Consider the following 27508-nt stretch of genomic DNA (forward strand, 5'->3'; position numbering starts at 1 on the left):
TCTGCTAGAAGGGTAATCTCCCTCATAGAAAACAAGGGCAGCTTGCACACTGCGTAACAACCAACTTTCTTCATTCACAGAGTCCTGTCCAATGGTGCCCAGCTCAAAGCTGGCAGCTAACCAGGAGGCTGCGAACATGTGTTGCTCTGCAGTCTCGACGACGGACTATAATCCAACCTTCACAGCAGGCTCCCCAGAGGGCTCACCATGCTCTTCAGAGCCTCCCGCACCCAGGCTTTGACCTGGCTCTCATTCTGCCTCACCTGAACTTGAGCAATTTAGATCTGGACTGATTTCACTTCATTGGCTGTGACTGAACAGGTGTGCACCCGTTTGAAGGCCTACTGTCACCCCAGTCCACTCCACCCCTGCCCTCCATGGAAGGGCTATGTTTGCTGGGACCACCAGCCTAACAATGCTCTCCTTCCCAGCACTTTAACCCCAAGCCAAGTGGGGGATAAGGGGAAGATAAAAGGGTGATGTTTCAGCCCCCAGGCTTTTCTGGGGCCGGACGGGGAGTCTCTGGGGTAACAGGAGTCAAGACCCCAGTAGCACAGCTTACTCCCAAAGGCACCAGACAACCCAGCAGCCTGTACCCACCCGTCCCCCACTCGGGCCACCCGCAAGCTTAGACAAAGCCAAGCAAGGGCCATACCCTGAGTCTCCAGGCTCCCAGCCGGGGCCCCTGGGGAGCTGGAGAGGTATGGGCCAAGGCAATGGGGGCTTCTGGACGGAAGAGGGACTGAGGCTTTGAGATTGCCACAGTGGGAGACGGGGGCTCTGCAGGATGCCCCTCATACCCTGGCCCCCTGAGGTGAGGAAAGGAACCCCACCTCATCATGGCTGACTGGGCTTCTCTGCCCCCTAGCCCTCCCTCCCCTCCCCCATGGGACCCCTGACCCTGCAAAGGGAAGCCCAACTGGAAGAGGGGGCCTGGAGCCCAGGGTGCCCTGAGGCAGCCCTTCCCACCCCCTGAGATCAAGGCAATGGTGGTTTTACAGGCTGACGGGTCAGTCATGGCAGGGGCTGGGATGGGGGGGCAGGGAGGGGGCAGGGGGCAGGCCCCCCATAGCAGGGGCAGCAACGGGCCACCCCTGAACAAGCTTTCCTGCCCCCCACGCACCCAGCCAGGCCAGAGGCACAGTCATCCCACCCCTGCCCAGCTGCCCCGGAGCCTCAGGGCCCCTCTGGGATGCTCATCTGGCCAAGGGGCGCCAGCCTGAGCAGGGATTTCCCCCCCCCCCCCAGGGCACAGCGCAACAGTTCCAAAAAAATAGAGATTTGTATTCTTTAAAAAAATTAAATAAAAGCCCAGCTCTGCTGATAGGCGAATGTTATCCCCACCCCCACCCACCCACCCTCCACCCCGTGGTTTCCCTGGTCTGCACCCCTATCCCCCCCACCACGGCCCCAGGGGTATTTACAACATGGAACAATAGAGGCCTGGGATGGGGGCACTGCGGCAGGAAGGAGGGGGCACAGGGCAGGTTTCCCCCCCAGAGGGGTCCCCCAAGACAACACAACATCAACGAGAAAAGTTGCAAATCAGGCAGAAATGGGGACATCATTCCAAGGTCCTTATGTACAGACACTGCATGGCCAGCAGGGAAGGGGAGCCCAGATGGGACCAGGCTTGGGTTTGGCAGGCAGGTGGGCCGGCCCAGGAGTAGAATGGGAAGACAAGGCCCGCCCACCCCCACCCTGCTCCCCCACCCTCACCCTGCCTGCCTTTGGTAACCAAAGCCCTTCACAGAGCCCCTGACAGTCAAGGGTTTCCTCTGGGACTTCCCAGGGGAGAGGAACACCCCAGTTCAGCCCTGCTTTAGGGCAACAATGGGGGACATCCCATCCCCACCCCAGTTGGCCACGTGGGAAACAACGGGTCAATGTGTGCTGCCCGCCCCTGGACTCCACTGTCTGCCCACAGCGAGGGGTGCACCCAGGCGTCTAGGGAGGGAGCCCAGACATTACAGAGGAGCCCTCTTGGGTATTAGCTGGAGGAGCCCATAAAGGGGAGGAAGGAGCTCCCAGAGGCTGGGGACTGGAGATGAGGGGAGAGGACCTGGACCTGGACCCTGCCTAGGGGGAAAGGTCAGCATGGTCATGAGGCCAGTACTCCACCCCCCACTCGGGGTCCTGGCTAGGAAGTCCACGCTGGGGTCTGGGGGTGGGTGGGGCATCGGGAGTAGTGGCCCTGGGATGGGCCCATCTGGGAGCTGGCCAGTGGTGAGGGAGGGGTGGCCGCTGGCCAAAAGGGGGCTCACAGGTAGATCTCACGCTTGGCCGTCTGGGCGGAAGCCGGTGTGGCTGTGGGTGGGAAGTCCGAGGTCTGGGTCAGGGGGATTTCCTCCAAGGTGGCCGAGTCCTTGCAGGAGTCATGGCTACTGTGGGAGAAGGCACTGTAGGAGGGCAGGAGGCGCACGGGGGCGGTTTTGGTGTTCCGGTCTTCCGGGGGGCTGGGGCTGCCGGCGCCCGCAGGCTCCTGCCCTCCCCGGTCCTGGTAAGGCACGAAGGTGGAGAGTTTGAGGGCGCTGCTCTTGGTCCGGCGGCTGGGAGACGACTGACCGGGCATCCAGCACGTGTCTGAGTGGCCAAACTCGCTGCACTCCCGGGTACATGTGCCCGTCATGGCGACATCAGGCAAAGGGCGCAGGTCTACTGGAGGGAGGTGGGGAGGGCGGTCATCAGCTGTCAGTCTTGCGAAGCTCCACCCATAGCCCCCAGCAAGCACCTCACCCAGCTGCAGAACAGGGGTGCACACCCCTTCCTGCCCACTGAACTCCTGGAGGACACACACTCTCAACAAGACATGCCTTCCAGCCCCCTGAGTGCGTGCATGGTGTACACACACACACACACACAGACACACACACACCTGTCCTTAAATAGACACAATCTGTCCTTAAAGAAACACATTCCTTCCACGTTCATCCACAACCAAGCTTTCTTCTTATCTAACCACCAAATCGGCCTTCACACAGGTTCTCTCTCCTTCCCTTCCTCCTGGCCATCTGTCTCTAGACAGGCTTGAACATGCAAATCAACCTTCAGAGAGGGCTGAGGAAACCCCTCTCCCAGTCAAAAGATACACTCTCTCTTAGACAGGCTGCGCGCACGCGCACACACATCCCTACTCACGAGCCTACGTGGAACATCTCTATTCTCAGCCAAACTTGGGCGAAGACCTTCCTCCTGACTCCCCTTCAAGCCTCCTCTGGCTCCTTTTGTCCAGGAATCCAACCCAAGCCCAGCACAGTGAGGGGGCAGCCAGCCTTTGTGGGGTGCTCACATAGAGCACACAGCCACACACCCACAAGCACACTCATGCAGCCCCATCCTACCTCACTCCGACCCCTACACCACCACCACCCCTGGCCTTGCCCGGCTCCCAGCCCAGAACACCCACGGGAACAGGAGTTGGCCGCCTGACATCAGCAGTAGCCGGTGTGGTTGCCCGGCAGCGGTCTCCGTGGGAACGGCTGGGCCAGGAGCACTTCCTGTCACAGCTGGCCAGCCCGCCCTCACCCTCACTCAGGGACAGCACCAGCCTGTGACCCTCCAGCCCCTGAGGACTTGACTGAGAGAAGCAAGCATGGCCTGGGAAGGGGGCTCCCCTGGCACCACCCCCTCTGGCTTGACCTCCTGCCAGGGCAAGGTGAGGAGGGGACGGCTCTCTTGTTAACCCTCAAAGCACCAAGGCCCTCTAGCTCCCGGAGAAATTGGGGGACCCAACAATGTGGCACGGAGCAGAGCATGGGCACTGGGTGGGCGGGGCTGGGTGCTGGGTGAGTCCCACAGACCCCAGACCCCAGAACAGCTCCCACCTACCTGGCACTCCGCCTCAGGGCCTGCTCCGGCCAGCTAGCTCTGCGCGGGCACAAAAAGGACGAGACGGGCATGAGATCGCGCACAGAGAGGCAGGGTGGGGTCAGAGGGCACTTGGAGACCTAAGGCCTGGCAGGGCCTTATGCGTAAAGGGTGGGCATCTTTTCATGGAGGTGGTGGTGGTGGGAGGGGCTTTGAGCTGAGGGAAGGGGCAAGACCCAAGGACAGCTCCCAGTTAGTCTTGCCATCCCAAGGGCAAGTTTATCCTGTCTCCTCTCCCAGGAGGCCTTGCTATGCCCCTCGCCCCCACATACACACAGCCACACATGCACACACATCCGGACAGCACACCCTGCCTCCGTCCCTTCCCACACTGAGCTCAGCTCCTGCCCAGACTCCCCTGTGACATTACTCTCTGAAGCTACCACACAGGCTTCCCTTCCCCAGCCTCATCCTCCCTGCAGGGACCCATTGTCCATCATCAGCCCCTGAGTGTTTCACAGCATGCCGGGTCTTTCTGACGACCCACTGCCTGTCTCCTCTCCTTTTCCAAGGTTCTGCACCCCTCCCCGAGCCCCCCTCTGGCCACCCTAAGCTCCTCTGACCCTTCTCTAAGCCGCTGTTCTCTGGGAAGGGAGGCGGTATAGTGCAGCGCTGAATGCAAGGGCTCTGAAGTTAGAGAAAGCGGGGTTTGCATCCCTCCCAGCTTAGGGCACTATCTAGTTACAGAACTATAGGCCAGAAAGCTCTCTGAGCCTCAGTCTGCCCCACTGTAAAGTGGGTACAAGAAAGTTCTCCCATCACCGAGTGGTTAGGAGGAGTCAATGAATTTATCTGGGAAAGCACGCATGCGTCCACTTTTCAGGCCTTCCCACACCATTCCTGGCCTCCGGCTCATTCCCGAGGTGCCCAGAGTCTGCTGGCGCTCCTCACCGTTCTCAGGGTGCTCCATCTCGCCTATGCTGCCATCCGGGGTGGTGCGCTCATAGTGATCCTCGGGCAGGGCCAGGGGACCAAGTCGGGGCCCTGAGGATGACTTGCTGGATGGCGTCTCAGACTCCTCCAGACCACTATCGTAGTAACTGTGCTGGGATGGGTCCTGCAGCTCCTGGGCCTGGCTGGTGGCCGAGAAGGTGACGCGACGGTGAGGTAACTGTAGGGAGAAGCACAGTCACTGCTGGCCAGCCAGCCTGCCCCATAAGCCCACCACCACACCAGGCCCCCACTCCAGCAAGGCCCATATCCCGAGCTTCCAGCTCCCCAGGGCTTAGTAGCAACCAGGTCCCGCCAGGCTCAGCCCTCTAGCATAGCCCAGCCTCCCCCAAGAAGCCAGGGCCCTAGGAAAGGACAGCCCCGTCATTCTAGGCCAGCCCCCAAATACAGCCAAGGCCCAATACCCAAACTCCCAACATGGAACAGGCCCCAGAATTCTTATAACCCCCAGGCCAGCACAACAGAGGGAACTTGGTCCCCACTTGTTCTAGCGCAGTCCTTCTAGTTCTGAGTTTTCTGATATTAGCTCAGCCTCTTTGAGTTCTAGAATAGCCTCCAGAGTGTAGAACCCACCACCAGACAAGCACAATACCAGCCCAGCTCCCTTAGCTCTAGCAGTCTCCTAACACCCACAGCCCCCAAACTCTCTAGACCAGCTTCCACCAAAGCAACAGTCCCTTAGTATCTAAGCAGCACCTCCAAACTCCAGCCCAGTTCTCACCTGCTCCATGGACGTGTAATTTCACATTGTCCCCGTCCACACAGGGTGCCAACCTAGCTGCCATCCTGGTTTGTCACCCCATAGGCAGCCTGGGGACACCCTGCTAAGTCCCCTCCAACTCAGTCCTACCTTTATTCACCCCCACCCCCACCCCCCAGAATCCTCTGGAGAGAAAGCCATGGGAGGGAAGCCAACTAGGAAGAGGGAGGAGCTAACAAACCAGGGCTTCTGGGTGGGGCCTTAGTACAAAGAAAACTCCTCAGTCCTCTCCATCAGGAAACAGCTTTAGTCTGTACAGGGTGGGGCTGGTGAGGAGCTTGAGAGCTGGGGACAGGCCTTGGAGAGAGAAGGCAGGCTGGCCTCAGAAGGGAGACTCCCTCTAGGAAATGGGAAGGAGCCTCAGGGAGGGGCCCCCAAGTGGAAGGGAGGATCTCCCATTCAAGGTGGAGTGGACTTGGAGGCTCAGACTAGGGGTGAGGGTGGGGAAACGGAATGATTCCCCATCAGCAGCCAGATAACTAAGCCTGCATGGGTTAACGATCATAATATTTAAGCCTGCATGGGTTAACGATCATCCCAGAAACCTGGCAACCTCAGCCTGGCACTTGGCACAACCAGTCAGCCACCCAAACACCCACCTGGGACTGCCATTGGCTTTCCTGCCAACCAGAAATGAGAAGCGGTGGAGGGTACAGACCCAGGGCCCCTGGAGGCCAGGGGTGGGAGCAGCGAGCAGCACAGGCCAGGCTCCCTGGCTCTGGCAAGGCTTCAGAGACTTACTTTGTAAACCTCCGTAGGAGGCTGAGGTATGAAGGTGGCCAGGAGAGATGATCCCTGGGTTTGTCTGTATACCCTTCCTCTGATCAAATTCAAACTCACTGCCATCGAGTAGATTCCGACTCATGGTGATCCTGCAGGACAGGGTAGAACTGCCCCTGTGAGTTTCTGACACTATTTTTTTTAATTAAAAGATCATTTTATTGGGAGCTTTTACAACTCTTATTACAATCTACACTGTAACTCAGTGGTTCTCAACCTTCCTAATGCCTCGTGACCCCCAACCAAAAAATTATTTTCGTTGCTACTTCATAACTGTAATTTTGCTACTGTTATGAGTTGTCATGTAAATATCTGACATAGAGGGTGTGTTTTCATTGTTACAAATTGAACATAATTAAAGCACAGTGATTTGTCACAAAACCAATATGTAATTATATATTGTGAAATATTTATTTCAAATGACAAATCAATGAATTTTGTCTTGAAGCATGGTGTAGCATGGGTAACAGTCTTCTTGCCGTGTACACCTAGGTGGGCATATCTACATGTGGTCGGACCCACCTGGAGACAGAGGAGTGGTGTCTCGGTTCTTAAGACCATCAGAAATGTGTGTTTTTTCGGTGGTCTTAGGAGACCCCTGTGAAAGGGTCATTCAACCACCCAGAGGGGTCGAGACCCACAGGTTGAGAACTGCTGCTGTAACTCTTTTACAAGGGTTGAAAGCCTCATCTTTCCCTGCGGAGCAGCAAGTAGTTTTGAACTGCTAACCTTGGGGTTAGCAGTCCAACTCATGGCCATTATGCCGCCAAGGCTCCTTCTCTTCATATACCCTACATAATTTTCTACCCCATATACAAGGTGGCGAGGACGAGGAATGTGGTCAGGGTGGGAGATTTGTAGCTGTCTCCCCTCCCTTGGTTCCGACCATCTTCTCGATTAGGCGACCCTTATTGGGACCCGTGCTATGATAAAAGGCACCCGAGTCCAGGTGATGACAGGCCAGGTCCCCAAGATGGACTTGGATAGAGCAGTGTCTGAACCCAAGTCAGGGCATTGATGAGGAAAAGTTGGGACCCTGAAACATGGGATGGGAACATATGGGCTGATGATCCAGAAGAGGAGGACCTGGCGGCTCTCAAGACTTGAAGGATCGCTAGTGTCGCTCAACTCTCTCACGGCAGTGAGTTGCACTGAGCCATTTGTACTGCTTTATAATTTAACTGTTCATTTCTTGTATCTATCTATCTGTATATAATTTAACAGTTCATTTACTGTGTTATATATATCTAACTATCATTACAAATAGAAATATATATATATAAAATTATCAGCAATCTGGTTTTATCTCTCTAAAGAACCCTGTCTAATACATTGGACATTGGGGCCGAGGTTAGAAGGAGCCTGGTATTGGGGTGAGCAGGTCCCAGGGTGAGTCAGGGAAGCATAGGGAACTTGGTAATCAGTGCATCTCTTTTTTCTTTCAAGACCTCAGTCAGCACACCTTCCTCCCTGCAGACCCCACCTGGTCATCAGCGGTCCATTCCTGCCCACTCCCTGTGACCTTGGTACGTCACTTGGTTTCTTTTCTGTAAAACGGAAGGTTCACCAACTCTTGACACTAGAGGTTCTTTACAATTCTGCAACAACCAAATCTTCAAAGTCCAACTCTCATATCTCTCCCCACTCCTAGTTCTAAAATTCCAGACAATTCAAGGAGTACTTTCCATTAGTTTTTCCCACTAGCCCTTCAAACTTCAGGGGTCGGGAAGTTGCTTTTCTCCAATTCGCTTCTGCATGACCAATGATTTCATCATGCTCCCTAGAAATCCTGGCACTTCCCCTTCATTCCCGATCCCTCCTGGAACTCACCACACCCATCCTTCCATCCACCAGTCTCATCACCACCATCTAATCTAGAACTTAGGATCATACCTATGTCTTCAGCCTCAAATTCAAACTCACTGCTATCGAGTTGATGCTGACTGCCCCTGTGGATCCCTTAGACTGTCATTCTGTATGGGAATAGAAAATCTCATCTCCCTCAGAGCGGCTGGTGGTTTCACACCGCTGACCTTGCAGTTAGCAGCCCAACACGTAACGAGTGCTGCCACCGGGGCCCCTCTCTTCACCCCCTGCCCCAACCCCAGCCTTTAAAATCGATCACACACTGGCAAACAACAACAACAACAAAAATCGGTCACACACACTAACGAATTCTTAAACTCAGCTCCACGCAAAGACACGCAACCTTTTAAGGGTTTCGTTTTCTCTTAAGGAACTTTTCACAAGGCATCTGTGCCTTCTCAGCCTACAGTTCTTCCCATGTGCTCTCACAGCTCTTCAGCCAGAGCTGTCCCCTTCAGCTCTCTCCCTGCCTGGGACTTGGGCCACTCCTCAGGTCTCAGCTCACTCACTCACAGGGGAGCCCGGCCGGGGCGGGGCCCTTCTGTCTGACTGTTGTAGAGGTGACTTTACATCACATTCTCCCCCCATCTGACCGCCCCTCGCTCTAGTGCACCAAGCTTGCTGGTGGTCTGCAGTCACTGTCCTTTTTACAGGTGGCATGTGTGTGGCAGCTCTGCTTGGGGCAAGCTCACTGGTGCCATTTCTTTCCCTCTCCCAATACAATAGCATGTGCTCGCTTTGTGTCTCATTTTGTTAAACTCACAATATTTCAAAACGTTTTCTTAATGCCATTCCACAGTTCACAGACACAGTGTGGTGTACACACTAACTTTTATATGCACCGGGAGAGTGCAAACGCCTGACACGCCTTAATGCGACACTGGCTTCATTGTCGTCGTCTGGAAACAAACTGGCAACCTTTCGGAGGTGTGCCAGAACTGTGCCTCCTCACAGAGACCTACAGGGCAGGGTGGAACTGCTCTGGGCGTTTCAGAGCCTGGAACTCTTTAATGGGAATAGAAAGCTGTCTTTCTCCTGAGGAACGGCTGGTGGTTTTGAACTGCTGACCTTGCTGCATAACCACTATGCCACCAATTCTCTGCTCAAGGACCAAATATACTTGGGAAACACTGGTTTATACAATGTTCGGTAGGCCCCTGCTTACATATATATATATATATATATATCTCTAAAGCAGGACATCATAGACATTTCACATGCAATGACCTTCAGTCTCCGAAGAGGGAGGACCCTACTGCTACACCCACCCTCATAACGGAGCCCCTTGGGTTCAGCGCACAAGGTCGTTCGAGCAGGCTCTGGGAACCACATGGCCCAGGCTGTGCTTGCATTCTGGCGTCATTGACGGCCCCGGACAACTGAAGCTCAAGTGTTCACTTCTACAAAATGATCGGCGATCGTGACCCGAAAAAAGTTCTGATTTAAACGAGTTACTTAGAAGAAAGTGCTGAGCACGGTACTTGCAACTAGTAAGGGCCCACAACAAAACCAAACAAATTGGGCAGCGTTGGTTGTTTGAGAGGAGTTGGGAAAACCTATTGATGGCCCTCTTCACGCTCAGCACCTGGCTTCTCAACGGGCTTATTTTTTCCCTTGTTTGGCTTTACACGAATACGACCATGTGTTTCTTCAGGGCCTAGTGTCATGCTGAGCACACAGGTGATGGTAACCGATGTTGCGGATTGGGTGGGTCCAAATGTTGCCAGAGGTTTTCAGTGTGGTTCTGTAGAGGGGTTGGATTAGGGCAAGGAGGGGAAAGAAAATCCCTCGAAGCCTGGGAAAGAAAGCAGTCAAGGCGCCAAAGGGAACAGGCAGCAGGAGGCAGTAGTGCTGAGCAGAACAACAGGGGACGAACAGGAGTGGTTGGGGCGCTCCCAGGAGGTGCCGGATTTGTCCAGGAGGGAGGACACGCAACTAGAGGTAACCAGACCTCCCTCCCCGACACCTGCTCCTCCTAAGCCCCCAGAAATTCTTATTTGGGGGGTACCCCTGAGGCATTAGGGAGTCTATGGATATAATCAGAGGAGGAAGCTGGCGCCTTGGACCTCCAGGGAGTCTCTAGCCTTTCTAGTCACCATGGAGATGGGTTGCCTCTGGCCTTAGAGACTCCCTCAGGACCAGAGGCCTCTCACCCAAGTTTTAGCCCAAGCCCCTCCCCAGCACAGCCAGAGAGACAGGGCAGTCCAGGAGAGCCAGAAGTGAGAGATGGAGAGAGAGAGAGTGCGCTAGCAGCCTAGGGTGGACTAGAGCAAGGCGATGAAGGAAGGGGAGGGGGTGGCAGCAAAGGTAGGATGCAGACCAGGGTCTCCTTGACTGCAGTTGGGAGGGGCACAGAGCAGGTCAATCTAAAGAACCCGAGAGTCTTTCCTCCTTCCCTGGACTCTCCCTCCCCGAAGCCAGGCTGGTGATCAGGATGGGGAGACAGGGCAGGGCCAGCTAATTGTTGGGTGTTGGGTGGGAAAGGGACTTGGGGGAAGATCTTGCCCAGAGGGAAGGTGATTGGTATAATCAAGAGGCCCTCTGCCTTCTCCTGGAGCGGGCAGACTGAACTCCACCCCTACCAGCCATCCTGGTCTAAGGTCTGTCAGAGACTACCCAACCTGGGCAGGTTGGAGGTGTCAAGTCTCAGACAGTGGAGGAAGGACAGGGCCTGCGTCCATCCCTCTGTTAGGGAGAAGGCCTCAGGCTGTGGGGCATGGGGACAGGGTCCAGACATCTTTTGAAGACCAACCAGAGGGCACTTTCTCCAAGTACGGCTCAGGGGGTGGATGAAGAGATTGGAAGTTAAGGTAGGGCCAAGGTGGAGTGGGCAAGCCTGGGAGTGGTGAGGCGTAGGAGATGGGATGGAGAGGTTGAGGCAGGACAAAGGGCTGTTTCCAGTCTCTCTCGCTTCTTCTCTCAGTTCCAGAAAAATAAGAAACCGAAACTCCAAAAATAGAGAACTTTATTGCAAGGGACAAATTTAGGGGCTCAGCCCCAGGAATCTGGAGGTGGGCAAGAGGTTAACAGACAATACACAGAAAAGGCACAGATGTGGGAGGTTCTCCCTCCCCAACAGACCCGCCCCCTCCCCAGTTTCCCACCAGGACCTGGGGGTCTCCTGTCTCCCCTCTACGATGCAGCTATGACTAGTCTGGAACAAAGACGCTTCTTTGGAGTAAACTTCTTCCCCACTTCCCTCTCCCACTTCTGCTTCTAGATCCTTCTGCCCTCACAGTTAAGACTTTGGCAGCTGGACCAGAGCCCCAGGGTCTGACAAGTCACAGGCCTTTGGGGGTGTGTGGGGGAACGCAGGGGGAAGAAAACCCAGAGCCCATCTTCTCTTAAGCCTTCACTCAGCCTGACCCTCCCGGCCTGAGTGAGGCAGCAGGGTCATGCCCAAGGCCTCAGCGCTGCGGTCTACGGTTCCCACACAAACTGCCAAGGGTGGCAGACGCTATCCACCTGCTCTCTCACTCCCACACCTCAGTCCAGATGGCCCCGTGGTAGGGATGGGGTGGGGGCCGGGGTGTGCTGAGCCGCAAAGGTTGGCCTACCTGCTTGCTGGGGTATTTGGGGGGGTTGGTGCGGTAGCTGTAGTCGGAGTACTGCTCAGAGCCCGTGGACGTGGTGTCCCCTGTGCCCACAAATGTGTTGGCAGGCGGCAGGTCCTGCACCACCTGGTGCTTCTTGGAGGCGGAGGGTGACTGGGGCTGCAGCTGGATGGACGGCAACGGGGAATTAGAGCGGTAGTGGCGGCCCAGGTCGGGGCTGCCCGGTGGGTAGTTGAGGGGCAGGTGGATGCGGGGACTGTCCCCAGGGGCGTCGCTCATCAGGTTGAACTTGAGGGATTTCTGCAGTCCGGCCTCCTCCTCGTCCTCCACCGGCTTCACGGCCTTGGGGGACTTGCTCTTCTTGCCTTTGCTTTTGGTTCCCTTGGAGGCTTTGCCGCTGGGCTTGGGCGCATACAGGTCCTTGGTCTCCTTCTTCCCGGCCTGGTAGCCGCTCTTGGCCTCCCGCTGCCGGCAGTAGCGCACGAGCACGGCCAGCGCGATCAGCAACGCCACGGCCACGACCCCAGCCACCACACCGAAGAGGATGTTGCCGCGCTGCTTGGACCGCTCGTACTCGGGGTCCCCGGCAATGTCGATATCCAGAGGGGTGTCCAGGCTGTGGCCCAGGAGGGTCTCCAGCATCGTGCGGTTGGTCAGCGTCTCGTTGACGTAGAGGTGGACCAGGGCCGTGCCGTAGCGCGGGGGCTTGCCGCGGTCGCTGACCTTCACCACCAGGCGGTGCAGGCCGTGGTGGCGCCGCTCAATCTCCTTCTCCAGGGTGATGGCCCCGGAGCGCGACTCGATCTGGAAGAGCCCGTAAGGGTTGCCACCGGCGATGCTGTAGACCAGCTCAGCGTTGACACCAGAGTCGATGTCCTCGGCCGTCACCTGGCTGACGATCTCGCCAAGACGTGTCTGGGGCGTCAGCAGCCGGTGGGAGGTGTTGGACGGGGCGGTGATAAAGGGAGCGTTGTCGTTCTCATCCAGCACGTTGATGGTGACCCCAACGTAAGCCGAGCGCGGTGGGACGCCGCCGTCGACTGCCTTCAATTGGAAGGTGTAGGTGCTTTGCTGCTCCCGGTCGAAGCTCAGGCTGGAGAGGATGGTGCCTGTGCCATTCTGGATCACGAAGTCGCCATTGTCTTGCTCCACCGAGAGCTGCACCCGGGCATTCTCCCCCTTGTCCCCATCAATGACGGTCACCATACCCACCGGGCTCAGGGCGGGCATGTTCTCCATCACTGAGAAGTTGTAGCCGCTCAGCATGAACTTGGGGTCATTGTCATTGCAGTCTAGCACGTTGACGAGCACAGTGGCTGTGCCCTGGAGGCTGGGGCTGCCCCGGTCGGCGGCCACCACCTTCAGCTCATAGCTGTCGCGCTGTTCCCGATCAAGGGAAGTCTTCACCCGGATCTCCCCAGTCTCCGGGGAGATGGAGAAGAGGCCCTTGGCCGCTGGCTCGGGCTCCAGAGAATAGACCAGCTCGGCATTGGAACCAGAGTCGGCGTCGCTGGCAGTGACTTCAGCCACCACCTCCCCAGGCTTGTTGTTTTCTGAGAAGGCCACCTCAGTGACACTCTGGGTGAAGACGGGGGCATTGTCATTGATGTCCACCACCTGCACCTTGAGGGAGTTGGTGCTGGAGAGTGGGGGGTTGCCCGAGTCCACGGCCACAATCTGGATGGTGTAGTCTTTGACCTTTTCATAGTCGAGGGGGGTGGTGGTCTGCAGGAAGTACTTCTTCTTGCTGTCACTGCCCGTCTCGCTGGCCTGGCGTAGCTGGAAGGGCACGTCACCAGCCACCACACAGGTGACGGCCGCATTCTCTCCCTCGTCTCTGTCAGACACCTGAACCAGGGCGACAGCCGTCGCTTCTGCTACGTCCTCGGAGATGTTGGCCATCCCATCTTGATGGGTCACCAGTCCGATGCCCCGGATCTCAATGGTGGGGGCGTTGTCATTCATGTCCTTCACGGTCACAACCACCTGGGCACGTGCACTCTTGGGGTTGGCACCTCGGTCCTTGGCGAGGACCGAGAAGCGCAGGGTGCTTAGGTCCTCGCGGTCCACGGGGCCCTGGACGGTGATCAGCCCGGTGTTCCTGTCCAGACGCAGGAGGCGCCTCACCACTTCAGGCGCCTGGTGGAACGTGTAGTCGATCTCTGCATTGGCACCTTGGTCCGAGTCGTTGGCCTTCACCTATAGGACAGGCAAGAAATACAAGAAAAACCACGTGGCTTAGTCCGGGGGCACCACATTGCTGTCAATGTCCTTTCCAGTGAGCATGGCAGGCCCAATGAATCAATATGGTAGCCCTCTCACAAGTAGTCCATCCATCCATCTAGCCAGACACTAGCAGGCATTACTAATCCATTTTCCTGAAGCGCTGCACTGCAGCCTGCGAATTCCTAATAGTATTACAGGTGACTACAGGAGATGGGATAAGTTCTCCTGGTCATTCCCGCGAAAGTGCCCGGAATATGGGGATGGGGGTGCAACACGAGCAACAGAGGGGAGCCCTTCTGTCCCATTAAATGCCCATGGCCTTCTTAAGAAGAGGGATGGTGTGAGCAGCAGAGATGGTGCATATGCAACTATGTGTGTAACACGCATACGTGCTCGTAAACGTGTGTGTGTGAGACTATGAGGGAAGGCGTGTGTGTCTGTGCATGTATGTGTTTGCATGCAAGAGTAGACAACTAAACAACCACGTAGAGGCCACAGGTGAAGGGATTTCTCCTGAAAGCAGCCAGGTAGGGATGTGGGTCAGAGAGAGTCCACCTGCCAGGCCGTGGCTCCAGCTGCTGCTACTCGGTCAGTCAAACCGGGGAAACCTGTTTCAGTAGTGCCTTCCCTCCCGCCTGGCGAGGCCCCAACAGGCACCAACATGAGGAATTCAGCCCAAGCCCGAGGACAGGAGGGAGGGGTGGGTGCAGGCCACAGAGCCAGCAGGCTGGCAGCGGGCTGGGCTCCCAGCGTCAAACAATGAACTGTCTGTCCCTTTGCAGTGGGCACGCCCTCCCACGCCAATGCCGACGCGCACTAGGCCCAGCTCTATACACAAACATGGGTGGCAACGGAGCTACAGGAAGCAGGTAGGAATATGACCAGGAGGTGCACCGGTCAGGGCAAACATGAGGGATGGAGTTCGGGCACAGTCACACAAGCGGTGGTGGCGGTGGCATCGGAAGAAAGAGGGGCAGGCGTAATTTGGCAGAGACCTGTGGGGACCAAAGAAAAGAGCCTGGGGTTCAAAGCCTAGCTCCATCACTCCCCAACTTAGTCTGTGACCTTGAACCAAGCTACACACCTCGAATGAAAACAATAGCAGTATGCACTCCACAAGGTTATGGTGAGGGCTGAATGGGATAATACATGAAAACCAAACAAGGCAAGACAATGCCTCACACTGCGGGCCGCACAAAAAACCCAAAGCAAAACTCCCAGTGTTGTCCAGTTGATTCTGACTCACAGCCACCGTCTAAGACAGAGTGAGGGGTCAAAAAAATGAAGAATTGCCCCTAGGGGTTCCAGGTTCTAGAAATAGAAAGTGACCTCTTTTTCCCACAAAGTGGCTGGTGGGTCTGGCTTTTGAGTGAACAGCTGAGTGCTTAAGCACAGAGCCACCAGGGCTCCTTGGTACATAAAACCCCCAACCAAATCCACTGCCGATGAGTCCATTCTGACTCGGATCAGACATGTTTCTCTCCATGATCGATTGGCTGGTGGGTTTGAACTGGTGACCTTGTAGTTCTCGGCTTCGTGTGTAGCCCAGTATGCCACTGGAGTGACCCCAAAATAGCATTTACTCTCTCGTTCACCACCTTGGACAGAAGCCCTGGGTGCTGCCAATGGCTAACACCATTAAGGAACACCTCGGAAGAAAGGCCTGGCAATCTGCTTCTGAAAACCCAGCCCTTGGAAACCCCACGGAGTGCAGTTCTACTCTGCATCCACATGGGCTTGTCAGCATCGACTCCGTGGCAACTGGTTTCCTCGTTATCCATCCACCCATCCCTTTCTCTGTTGGCAAAAAATCAATCTGAGTTGGGCACTTTGTAGGTCCTCAGGCACATTAGTTGGTATCTCTCCTTTCCCATGGGGAGGAGAACACCACTTATACCTGCCAGGGTCTTATTTGCTCTGGTGGTGATCTCTAGGCAGGGGGCTTCCCAGACACCCTGGGTTTTTTTTGCTCGAACCAGTGAAATTGCAAACCCTCACGATTTCTCCTCTCGTCTCCTCCCCCCCACACCCACCCACTGTCTGTGATCAGCGTTACTTGTCTTTCTCACCTGTCTCATCTCTCTGACTCTTAGTTCCTGTCTGTTTCCCTCTTGTCCATGCTCAGCTCTGCCTGTGCCTCTTCTCCCCACCCTGCCTTTCAGCCCTGGGCAGCCTCTCAATGTCATCTCTGTCCTGCTCTGCTGCGTTCAGCCCCCTGGAAGGCCATGTAGCCGTTGAGCACATCACCTCTGAACACACAGACTACGGGGACTGGAAAAGGGAGGATTGGCATCCACCCACTCTGTGTGCTCTCAGACAAGTTTCTTTCTCTCCACGGGCTCAATTGTCCATCTGTAAAAGAGGCATGTAGCAGGTGTGTGTGTGTGTGTGTGTGTGTGTGTGTGATGCTTACCTGTCCGGTGGGAACCACATTAGATCACACACCTGCTAGTGTTCAGAACTGGGCCTGGCACCTAGATTGTTATTACTGGTCATTCCTGATGGTTTCCCTACTCTGTCTGGGCTCTTTCTCCAGGTTCCAGACTCCTCTAAAGGAATTCTGAAACTCCTACCCAATTCCTTGTCAGCTCCAGCTACCCCAGACAAGTAACGGTGCCTGGGCCAGGCCAGCACTCCTCAGCTCTAGCACATCAAAGGCCAAGGCTGCTTCAGCCCATGGGGAAGGAGAATGGAGCGGGGTCTGGCAGGAGGCCAGCCCCAGATGACAGCGGGAGATACGCCCACCTGTCTGCAGGGACGCTTTCTTCGCTCCCTCCCAGGCCCCACCGAGTTGTCCAGCCCCTGGGGCAGTTCCCATGGAGGCTTCTCTCTGAGAACTTCTACAGACAACTGCCCCCACCATGCTGTGCCCAGCTCCTTACACCCCCTAGCACTTCAGGCTCCTCCTAGGGGATGAGACATCGGTATCAATCGCTACATCCGTCCCAGATGACTGTCAGGAAGGGGGCAAAGCGAGGCTCGGCCTCCAGCTTAATGAAAATCTCATCTGACTGCAGGAAAAGCTATGGCAGTTTGGAAGGTGCTTTGGTCTCTGGAGAAATTCTGCTTGGATTCAGCTCACCAGGAGGCTCACTGGAGCTGGGAACGGAATTCATGGCTCAGAATTCCCCTCCCCGCTAAGTCTGCCAGGGGGTGGGGCATAGGAGGTTGCTATTCCTATGTTGTGTCTCTGTCACCTAAGCAGCTCAATAGAAGAAAATAATTTCACCTGCCAGGGACAGCAGCGGGTGGGGGTGGGGTTTGGGGGGTACAGGGAGGTGTCATTTGCAGCTTTTCCCCTGGATGAAAGGTACCCTCACACCTGGTTGGGGTGGGCTCCCTTTTCTAAAGGTGGGTCACCCTGGCTGTCGGAGGAGGAAGGGCCTCTTACCTGGATGACGGAGTGGCCGATGGGGCTATTCTCAGACAGCTCGGTCTCATATGAGGGCCGCTCGAACTTGGGGGCGTTGTCATTGGTGTCGAGCACAGTGACCCGCAGCAAGGCGCTGCTGGCACGCGGGGGGCTGCCACCATCCTGCACCTTGATGGTGAGGTCATAGGAGTCCCAGCGCTCCCGATCCAGGTTGCCCATGACGATGAGCTGCGGCTGCTTCTCCTCCTGGTCCTCTGCTACCTGCAGCCCAAACAGCTCCTGGGCCTCGGGCCCGGCCTGCAGCTCATAGGAGGCCACGCCGTTGGGGCCAGCATCCCGGTCCGAGGCCAGGGGGATGGGGAAGAGTGAGCCGATGTTGGTGTTCTCGGGGATGGCCAGCGTGATGACCGGTGATGCGAAGTTGGGGGTGTTGTCATTGATGTCCAGCACCTCGATCTGGCCCTCCAGCAGCCGGGGGCTGCCATTCTGCACCAGGTCCGTGATCGACACTTCAAACTCCAGGATGCAGGGCTCCCCGGGGAGCTGGTTCTGGCACTCCCGGAGCCCCTCCCGGTCGATGGAGGTCTCGGTGGTGAAGATGTCGCCCGTCTTGCCTTCCACTCGCAGGTATGGGGCACCGACCTCTAATTTGTACAGGTGGCCCACGTCGGGAAAGCCATAGTCAGCCGCGAGGCTCCCAATGAGGGTGTTGGGCGGCTGCTCCTCGGGCACCTTGTAAACCACCCGTGTGGCGTGACCTGGGGATGGGGCCAGCAGGAGCAGCAGCGCCAGCAGCACAGGGGGCAGCAGCCATCGTTGCCCCCCAGGCCCTGGGCTGGACCTCGGGGGCCCCATCCTGGCAGGCTGCAGAGTCAGGAGGGCTGCACAGAGAAAGAGGCAAGACAGACGCTGTCAGCCAGGAGAAAAACCCGCCCCCCACTCTCCCTCTCCCACCTGCAATGTGCTGTTCCCCCAGAGAGCTCAGTCTTGAACCAGCGCTTAGAACCCCGAGTCTCACCCACACCTGGGCGTAGCAGTTGCGTCTGCCCCAGCTGGAGGAGCAGGTCAGAGGCCCGGAACAGGTCCAGAGTGGCTCCCGCCCAAGGAACGCCCTTCCCCACTTGACGTTTCTCAGTCCCAGCCCCTCTCCCTCCCTGCTCTGCCCAACACCTCCTTCCCACCAGCAGTCTGCCTTAGTCACCCATGGTAATTACCCTGATACTGAGATAGGGAAGAGGGAGAGCTGGAAGCCCCTCACTGGGAGCACTCACCACCCACCCACCCGCCCCGCCCCACCCCCTACCACATTCTGTAGAAGGGACACACAAGGGACCCTTCTCATTCCCCCAGCAGCATCACTGTCCTGGGGAGGCAGCGGGGGTGGGGGGTGGGGGTGCTGCAGGAGAGAGGAGGGTGTCTCATTTCTCTTCCTCCTGAGAGTCTAAGTCAGTACATGTGAGTGGGGAAGTCAGACTGTACACCATGCCTGTGCTCTTCACCTGCCATGTTGGGCCAACCTGAAGCGGTTACTAAGCAAGGCTGGTGGAAATGGTTAGGGCCAAGCAGCACATGGTGGCTCTGCCCGCCTCTCCCTCCTCCCCCTGATACACATGCGCACAGTTCCTACAGCAACTACCCCTCCCTCCCCTCTTGGGATGAGGGGAGGAGCACCATGAGCAGGTATGTGGGAGAAGGGAGCAGAGGTCAAGATTGGGGTCAGGACTGTCGTCAAGGCTGACTGGCCCCGGAACTGACACTAGGCGCTGCCCTAGCCTGTCCTTGGCAACTGGGAACCCGGTGGGTCTAACTGGGACAGAGCTGCCAGTGACACCAACAGCCTCCCTCTGCCCCACCCCACTCACACCCCTCTGGTCTTTTGATTAACACCTAGCTCCTATTTGACCTCTCTCCTCACAGAGCTCTGGACCCTGCCTCACACTTCGCTCCTCCCTGCCCCTCCTCCCCTCCCCCTTCTCAAACCTGTCTCTCCCAGCCCACCCAAATCACCCCAGATAGAGCCGTAGCCATCCACAAACCACACTCAACCATCACCACAGCAACCACTTGCTTGACCTGCCTGCCACTACCCTGGTATCTGGACCCCCTCCCGGCTCATCTTGCTAAGCCGGGCAACTTCTCCGTTTTAAGCTGAGAACTCAAGCTGTCTGTATCCCCCCCCTCTCCCCACAACTCTCCACCAGCACCCGTGATACCAGTCCAGGTGCTGTCATCGACCATACCCACCCTACGAAGGTGGATGCTGGGTCCCCAGAAAGACTTCCCAGGATTCTCCAGCCCACGGTGAGTGACCGCTCCTTCCTCCAACTCACAGCCACTTATTGTCTGGCCCAGGCCCATGGCAATGAATCACCGGGTGCCTGGGACCCGGCCCGCCCGTGCTGTTCAGCTCTGATCTTATACACCTCTTCCTGTGTTCGTCTCTCTGAGCAGACGCCCAGCCTCCTGAAGGAAGGGGCAGGCCTCTGAACACCCATTCCCTGGCACTCCCTGCCCCCCAACCAGCACTCCTTCATAAAGCAGGGCACCTCGGAGGTATTCACAAAGATTCGACAACCCCTTACTGAGGCATCTGGGACACACGGAGCTGACTTTCAGCGGTTACTTCTGTTGGGTTGTTCTCGCAGTGTTTGGTAGGTACAGTGGAAGAAGACAACGGCCTCCGACAGTCTGGGGAATCCCAGCCGCCCACGTGTCCCCCAGATGACCTAGAGCAAATGATGGGGAGCCTCAGTTTCCTAGAGCTGCCAAGGAGTCGAGCCCTGCCTGTTTTATAGGGAGCAGGAATGAGAGGGACTAGAGGCCAAGCGCACTCTGGCTACTCCACAAATGATCCCTCAAACCACTTAGCACAACTGTAATTAGGTAGCTATTTGGACATAATTTGTTAATTGTCTGCCTTCCCTTCAAGACAGTGAGCAAGAGACCAAGGCCTGTTGGGCTTTGTTTTCCCCTCCATCCCGGGAGCCCAGCACAGCGCCTGGCACAACGGGCACTCGATACACAGCTCCAGGATGGATGCCCATGCTCCCTTGAGATTTTGCTGGGGTAAAACGTAAGCTGCCTCCCTTTTGGGTACTTAATCGGCTCTCAGTAAACACTCACTTTGGGAGAAAGACAAAGCGTCCTACTTCCATCAGGAGATAGTCTGGGAAACCCACAGGGGCAGTTCTATCTTGTCCCAGAGGGTCCCTGTGGGTGGGAACGGTCTGAGGGCAGTGAGTTCGGCATTTAGCAACACTCACCAGAGGCTGACTGAATATCTGGGAGTCGGACACGTCCCTCACACTCTTCCCCATGCATTGCCCTTCCATCAGCAACCAACATGGCCCATCCACTGCCACCCCACCCCCACCCCGCCCCCAGCACTAATGTATCTAATGTGTTCGAGGCCTTTATCAGATTAGTTTGTGTTTGTTCCTGGCTGCAATCTTAATCTCTTTAAAGGGAGAAGGAATTTATCTGATGCCCTTTGGATCCACCCTCAGGCCACCTCCCCTCTACCGCCAGGGTCTGACGAGGGTTCATTTGAACAATTCAACCCCCAAGCCAAACACTCCCACCACCACCCCAGGACAGTCTCCGAAGAACTTCATTCCCTGCAAGGCACCTTATCTGGTCTCTGCACACCTGCTCCCACCCCCCACAAACAACAAGGGATCATTGTGCTAGACAATCCAGTGCCAGAGGTCTTAGCGGGGTGGGGGTTAAGTGGGAATTACCCTAAGCCTGACAAAGAGGAGAAATGTGGGGGTGACTGATGGCCTCTCCACACGCTTTCCAGATCATGGATGTGTAACCCTGCTGCAGCCATCTCCCTGTCTCCAGTCCCTGGTGAAGGACATCAGGCATGGTAAAGTGAAGGGTCAGCAGAGAAGAGAAAGACCCTTGGGATGGATTGACACGTGGCTGCAACAATGGGCTCAAGCACGGCCAGGGATGGGGAATACAGCGCAAGGCTGGGCAGTGTTGTTCTGTTGTAGATAGTACCCACTGAACGGCATCTAACACCCAAACACTGGTGTTTCAACTGCTGGTCTAGGACTCAGCTTTCTTTGATCTATTGGGTTTAATTCTAAGTGATCTGTTTAATATTTAATTAGACATATGTATCTAAACATATAAAAATAGTATAACAAATCCCTTACAAGACAGTACAAGGAGCCTTGGCGGTGTTGTGGATTAGGTATTGGGTTGCTAACAGCATGGAGCCCTAGTGGCGTAGAGGGCTGTGCATTGGGTCAGCAGTTCAAAACCCACCAGCAGCTCTTCAGGAGAAAAATGAGGCTTTCTACTTCAGTATAGAGTTATAATCTCAGAAACCTGATGGGGGCAGTTCTACTCTGTCCCTAGGGTCCCCATGAGTCAGAATCAACTCAGTGGCATTGAGTTTGGTGGCTGTTTTTTTTTAGTCTTTCTACTGTCATGGCTGGCTGTTCAAACCCACTCCTCAGGAAAAGGATGAGGCTATCTATCTGTTCTGGTAATGATTCAAAATAAAAAATTTTGGTGGGAGAGCACACAATTCACATATGTTCTCATATGTTCTGGAATGATTTACAGTCGTGGAAACCCTATATGGGCCCCCGTGAGTCAGAATCAACCGGTGGTGGTGGCTTTGTTTTGTACACCAGAATAAATACTGCCTAGTCCTGCGTCATCACTGGTTACAATCACTGGTGACTTCTGAGTCCATTGTTGCAGCTGCTGTCACCTAGGGGCTTCAAAAATTTGTGAAAAGATTCCGCGAACTTCTAATCCCATTCTTTCAGGAACTTTTTTGAAGCCCCTCATCCGTCTGACTCACTGTGTGTCAGAACCAAGTTGACCACACCTTAACGGCAACATCCTTTTAAGAACTTTAAGAAAACAGGGTACAGATATTTCTAAGAAAAGCAGTGGCTCAAACATTGCTGGCTGCTCATTCAGGGGCCAGTGGGCTGGCCAAGTCGAGGTGATTCTGGTTTGTGGCACAACTGCGAGCTAGAGATTAAGCCCCACCTTTCAGGACCACAACCTGAAGGCCCCAACCCACAGGCCACCAAGTTGGACCAAGCCCAGATCAACACAACACAGAGCAGCACAGCACAGCACACTCTTAGAAAATCCTTCACTACCAGCCAGCAAGAGTCAGCAAGAATTTTAACATCCAGTTGTCAAGTTGGAAAGGAATGTGTGTGAGAGATGTTCCTGGGAGGAGATGCGTTTGAACAAAATAGGGTGGGGGCTGCCCAAGACACGGGCAAGTGGGGCCTTGAAGCACCAGGAGAGGTCTTAGAAAATAAAGACTTCCCCATCCCACCCTTAGGAATGTTGCTTCTGGAGGTGGGACCCAGACCACCCTAGGCATTTGTGATGCAGCTGGTCCCTGGGGCACTGGGCAACTACCTGGAATTAGCCTGGGCCCAAGAAGGTTTGAAATAGCTAGGGGTCCTGCAGACTCTGGTGTCACCACCATCATCTTCATTGTCACCCTCATCCCAGCTAATACACATTGACATTTTACCAAATATGCCGCTTTTTACCTATATTTTCTCATTTCCTCCTCCCCAGCCCTACAAATGGCTATTACTTATTATCACACCCTCTCCGTATTGCAGTTGATAAAATGAGACTTGGAGAGAATGACTTGCTTTAGGTCACAGGCGGAGTCGTGAGAGAACTCCAATTGGAAAACTAAGATCTTCTCTTCCATATCCCAGGGGCTGGGCAGAAGCCATCCAGGTGGGGATATGTTTGCCCAGTCCCACTCTCTGACATTATTCCTGGGCTGCCCACCCTGCCCAGAGGGACTGGTAACCCTGAGCTCACTTGAGGGAAGCCCACAGGCATGAGGGAGAGTCAGGCAGCATGGAGTGGCAGAAGTGGCAGGGCAGGGCTTTTTCCCCTGCCTCCACCAGTTCCTGGACTTTGTCCCCAGCAGAGGGTTATTGGGAATCGTTAGTCCTAGCCAGCTGGCTTTGAAGGCCTAGAGCCTTATCTGCCCTTCCCCAGGCCCTGACTGCCTTCCTGGTTTAAGGGTACCCCACCTCTGCCCGGGTTAGTGACCTGGCAGCCCAGAGAGGTCAGAGTCTCAGCAGGGCAGGGGTCCTACCTCCCCCAGGCCTGAAGAGCAGGAGTGGGAGCCACCAGGGATGTGGGGGTGAGTGTGAGGAGGCGGAGTCCAAAGAGGGTGGAGGGAAACTCCATCTGTGTCCACATCTGGGAAAGGACAAGGACAGGTGCGGATTCACTAGGAGACCGTAGAAAGCAAGGCCCACTTCTTGCTGAATGCCATGATCAGCGAACGCAGAGACAGCCCTCACCGACCAGTGACCAGGTCAGCTGTGACCTTCCCCACCCCACCCCCACATCTGTTACACAACAGTCACTGATGGCACACACACACAAAAAAAACAAACGCCAAGGGACAATGGGAGCTTCTGGGATGGGAGGGAGGGAGGAGCTGTTCAGAGGTTTCCCGCAGCGAGCAAGTGTGAAGCCCTCAGTGCCTCTCCCTCCTCTTCCTCAACCCTCTATTAGCCTCCTCCCCCGGCTCCTAGCCACCTGCATCTTGAGTCAGATTGTCAGAGTTCAACCGGTTGCTCTGCCACTTCCTAGCTCTGTGATGTTGGCCTAGTGACTTCACCTCTCCCATGGCTGTTTGCACCTTGTGGAATGGAACAATAGTGCCTGACTCTTGCGGTCTTTGTGGGTGAGGAGTGAAGGATAGCCTGGGTCTGTAAGACCTTTTAGGTAGCAAACGACATGCGTGCATACACACACACACACACACACACACACACACACACACACACGGAGGGCTTTAACCCGGCTGGGGAGAAGAGAAATGAAAACAATCATGGAACTTTAGGAAGGCTCCTCGTCTGCGATAGAAATTTCCCAGTGACAGAATGGAGGTTTTGATTTCCACCAGCAGGCATACAGTAGGCGCTCCTGAGGGTCAATGAGTCAAAGAGCCAATCCTCTGCGCACTGGGAAGGCGGCTTTATGAAGGGTCCCTCACTACAGCTGCCTTCCACTACCCATTATGGCAACTGGCAGGTCTGGGGTGTCTCAAGCTAATGGGGTAGGAATCTCTCTCTCTGCAGCACCAACTACCCTTGCTTATGGCAGGGGCAGCCCTCACCTCATTGTTAGAAGGGCCTCCTTTCCCACCTCCCCTCTCCTACTCTTTATTCTCCCACCCCTCTGCTCCTCCCCACCTTACAGGCTCCCCTCTCCTGGCCCTAACACCTGACTCTTTCCAGTAGTTAAGACACTATTCCCGCCCAGCTTCATGGCAGAGGTGGCCCCAGCAGCAGCTCCTCCCTGTGCCAGGATACCAAGGCAGCAAGACCCCAAGGTCCAGGGTGGGGTAGAGGAGGGCGAACCATGAACCTGAATGCAGCCCAAGTGATCGAGGCCCACTTCCTTCCTAAGCTGCCTCTAGTCATCTTTAGAGGCCCATTCTAAACAGGCTCCCCTCGATTTCATCCTATATCCTACTAGTGTAGCCTAAGTACAGTTTCAATCCCCCCAGATCCCTGGCTTCAAGAAAGCGATATCACGGCCACCCTCACTCCCCTCTGGGTAGTCACAAATACCCCTGGACATTCACTTTCCAGGTACCTGCATGGGTTGGCCCAGAGCAGGTACTGGGAACCTCCATGTTTCCTGGCCCCAAGTTCTGGACTCGATAGGCTCGGGTGCCCCCAGCCTGCCCTACTGGGGTCAGCGGGCGCTCCTCCTTGCACTCGCTCAGTCCGCGGGGGGTCTCCTCTCAGAGGGTGCGGAGTATAAGGGGGTGAGGCTAGAGGCGGCCACCGCGCCGCCACAGTCCTCCCGCCCGGACTGCCCCACCCCCACCCCGGCGGCGGCGCCCAGGCCTCCGGGAGCACCGCGGGCAGCGGGCGCAGCGGCCAGCAGGTCGCTTAGGCAGCGGCCCCCAGGGCCGCCGCGGGGAATCCCTCCCTCCCCCGCGTCTCCGGCCGGGGCTACGGTCCCCGCAAGCCGGCGTCGGCCCTCCCTGGGAGGGGGCGGGGAGCGTCCGCGCTGGAACCACAAAGCGGCGGGTCCGCGAGTCCCTGCCCGCAGGAGACATTCTCTTAAAAGGGACCCTCCCTCGCGGGAGGGGGGCGGGGGGCGGGATGAGCTCGGGAGTGCGCTCCATTCCAGAGGCCTCAGCTATGCTTCGCACAACCGCGGGTCGCCGACCACGATGGCGAAACTTACGCCAAAAGTAGGGGCCTACAGGGGATACCTGGGGGAAGGGGCACCACTCCATCGTGTCTACCAGGGTTGCTCCAGCGCGGGCCGCGCCCTGTTTTTTGGTTTCACTGCTCTGTCTGCTCACACTCTGCTCTGCAGCAGGGACCCGGCGGAGGGGCCGCCCAGGTGTGGCAGGGACCCAGGTGTGCGGGACCCAGGTGTGCTGGGGGCCCAGGTGGCTCCGAGAACGCAACTGGAAGATTTTAAGAGGGTCGCAAACAGCGCCGCAGGCCTGTACTCTGCGACAGGTCCTAGAGCTCCGGAGCCCCGGGGAGGCGGGCTGGCGCAGCCTGCCAGGTCCAGCTCGTTCCGGGAATGCCCGGCGGCCGGCTGCGGCCGGCCGAGCCCGGGAGTGGGGGTGGGGCAGGCGCCGGCTGGGAAGGGAGCCCCGCCGGCCCGCCGGCCGCAGAAGCTCTCGAGGCGCAGCTATTTACGACAAACATCGCTATTAAGATCAGGGGGCGCGAGGGACTCTCAGGCCTGCGCCGGCGGCTCCCGGGACCACTAGGCCTGAAGGAATCTGGTCTGGCCTGAGGGGCAGGGTGTGTTCGTGCGTCGGCCATGCGCGGTGTAATGGGACCCTGTTGGTGTACCGTGTGACACCCTGTGCTAGGATGTGTGAAGCAGCAGCTTCTGTCTGCGATCGTGAGGCGCTGCTGGCGGTGCCGCTTACTGTGTTAGGGTGTGTGCCATCCAGGCCTGCGCGGAGAGCCTCGGCTGTGTTTGTGTGGCTCCCGCCCAGGGGGCAAGTGCGACCTGCGCTAAGTACCTTGGTTCCTACTAAGGAGTGGGACCCGTCATGTACCTTAGGGTGTGTTCCTGAGACAAGTGTGTTTGTGTGCGCAGCTGGGCTTTGAGTGCTGCTGTGGCGATCTGTGGCCGTGGCACTGGTACATGAGGGCACAGGATCACGTTGGTGGGTCCATGCTGTCGGCCGTCACACCCGGTTGTGTTCTGTTGCTCTGCGTGGCCGTGGGCTGTGTGTGAGCTGCTGTGCCTGCAGACGCTGTAGCAGATTCCGAGCTGGTGACTGTGCCCCAGTGGGCGCTGGTGTGCTGTGTGCACATATGTACGGATGTATGTAATCGTGTATGTGTCTGTATATGCGCCCGTGATTTAGCTCTCTGGATGCCGGCGAGGGGCAGGAAGCGCTTGAGTGAGCCGAGCTGGTCGCCCAACAAGTGTGTGTGCTGTGGGTGAGGATTCTTGCTTGCTTGGTCCTCCGGGAGCCCCCCCACCCGCCCCAATTGGGGGCCGCGCTCCTTCCCCAAACCATCCTCCATCCCGCGCACTCTTTGGAGCCCCCTATCACCACCGCTCCAAGCGCGCCGGGATGCTGGGCGCAGACGCTGGGGTCCAGCTCGGCACCCCTTCCCGCGGTTCAGCGGGTAGCCCCGGACCTCGGAGGCCAGGGCACCCCGGCCGCAACCCCCATTCCGTGCTCCCAGCCATCCTCCTCCCCCTCAGCCCCAGCTAGCCGGGCATGGGTTGGGTCCCCGCGGCCTCCCTTCCCTGCGCGCCCCTCCCTCAGCTCCCGCCGGCCATGGCTGCTCCCGGCCCGGCGCCACCACTGTCACCACCGCCGCCCGATCCTTACCCGCCTCTGGGCAGCCCCGGCCGCCGGCCCTGCTGTCCATGAGCCGCCGCCGGCCCCGGCCCGGGCTGCGGCTCTGTACCGCTCGGGCAGGCGCTGCGGATCGGGCTCCGGCTCCGGCGGGCTCTGGGCGCACCAGCCCCGGCGGCTTGGCGTCCGCGCTGCGCTCCGGCTTCCCGAGTGTGTGCGGCGGCGGCGGTGGCGGCGGCGGCGGCGGCGGCGGCGGCAGAGCCAGCAGCAAGCGGAGCGCACAACCCGGCCCGCCCCCT

The 27508-nt window shown here is 56.9% G+C and overlaps 1 protein-coding gene across 1 annotated transcript; it reads right to left on the reverse strand.

Moving 5' to 3' along the window:
• Positions 1-1391: 1391 nt before the first annotated feature.
• PCDH1 (protocadherin 1) lies at positions 1392-27468 on the reverse strand. Its single transcript, XM_075541743.1, has 5 exons — positions 27243-27468; positions 17396-18258; positions 11782-13977; positions 4759-4978; positions 1392-2655 (listed from the first exon to the last, which is right to left on the reverse strand). Exons 1-5 carry the CDS (start codon positions 27280-27282, stop codon positions 2261-2263), a joined length of 3714 nt encoding a protein of 1237 aa, XP_075397858.1. The 5' UTR covers positions 27283-27468; the 3' UTR covers positions 1392-2260.
• Positions 27469-27508: the final 40 nt, after the last annotated feature.

Source organism: Tenrec ecaudatus, chromosome 2, assembly GCF_050624435.1.
Source record: "Tenrec ecaudatus isolate mTenEca1 chromosome 2, mTenEca1.hap1, whole genome shotgun sequence".
NCBI classification, from domain to species: Eukaryota; Metazoa; Chordata; class Mammalia; order Afrosoricida; family Tenrecidae; genus Tenrec; species Tenrec ecaudatus.

What these genes read in the sequence shown, in the direction of transcription:
- PCDH1 (XM_075541743.1), bottom strand. Translation starts at nt 27,282, where the DNA reads ATGGACAGCAGGGCCGGCGGCCGGGGCTGCCCAGAGGCGG. An exon ending in TCGGCCACTCCGTCATCCAG is followed by an intron (nt 13,978 to 17,395) that starts GTAAGAGGCCCT and finishes CCTGTCCTATAG; the next exon opens with GTGAAGGCCAACGACTCGGA. An exon ending in GATGGAGCACCCTGAGAACG is followed by an intron (nt 2,656 to 4,758) that starts GTGAGGAGCGCC and finishes TCCCTCCAGTAG; the next exon opens with ACCTGCGCCCTTTGCCTGAT.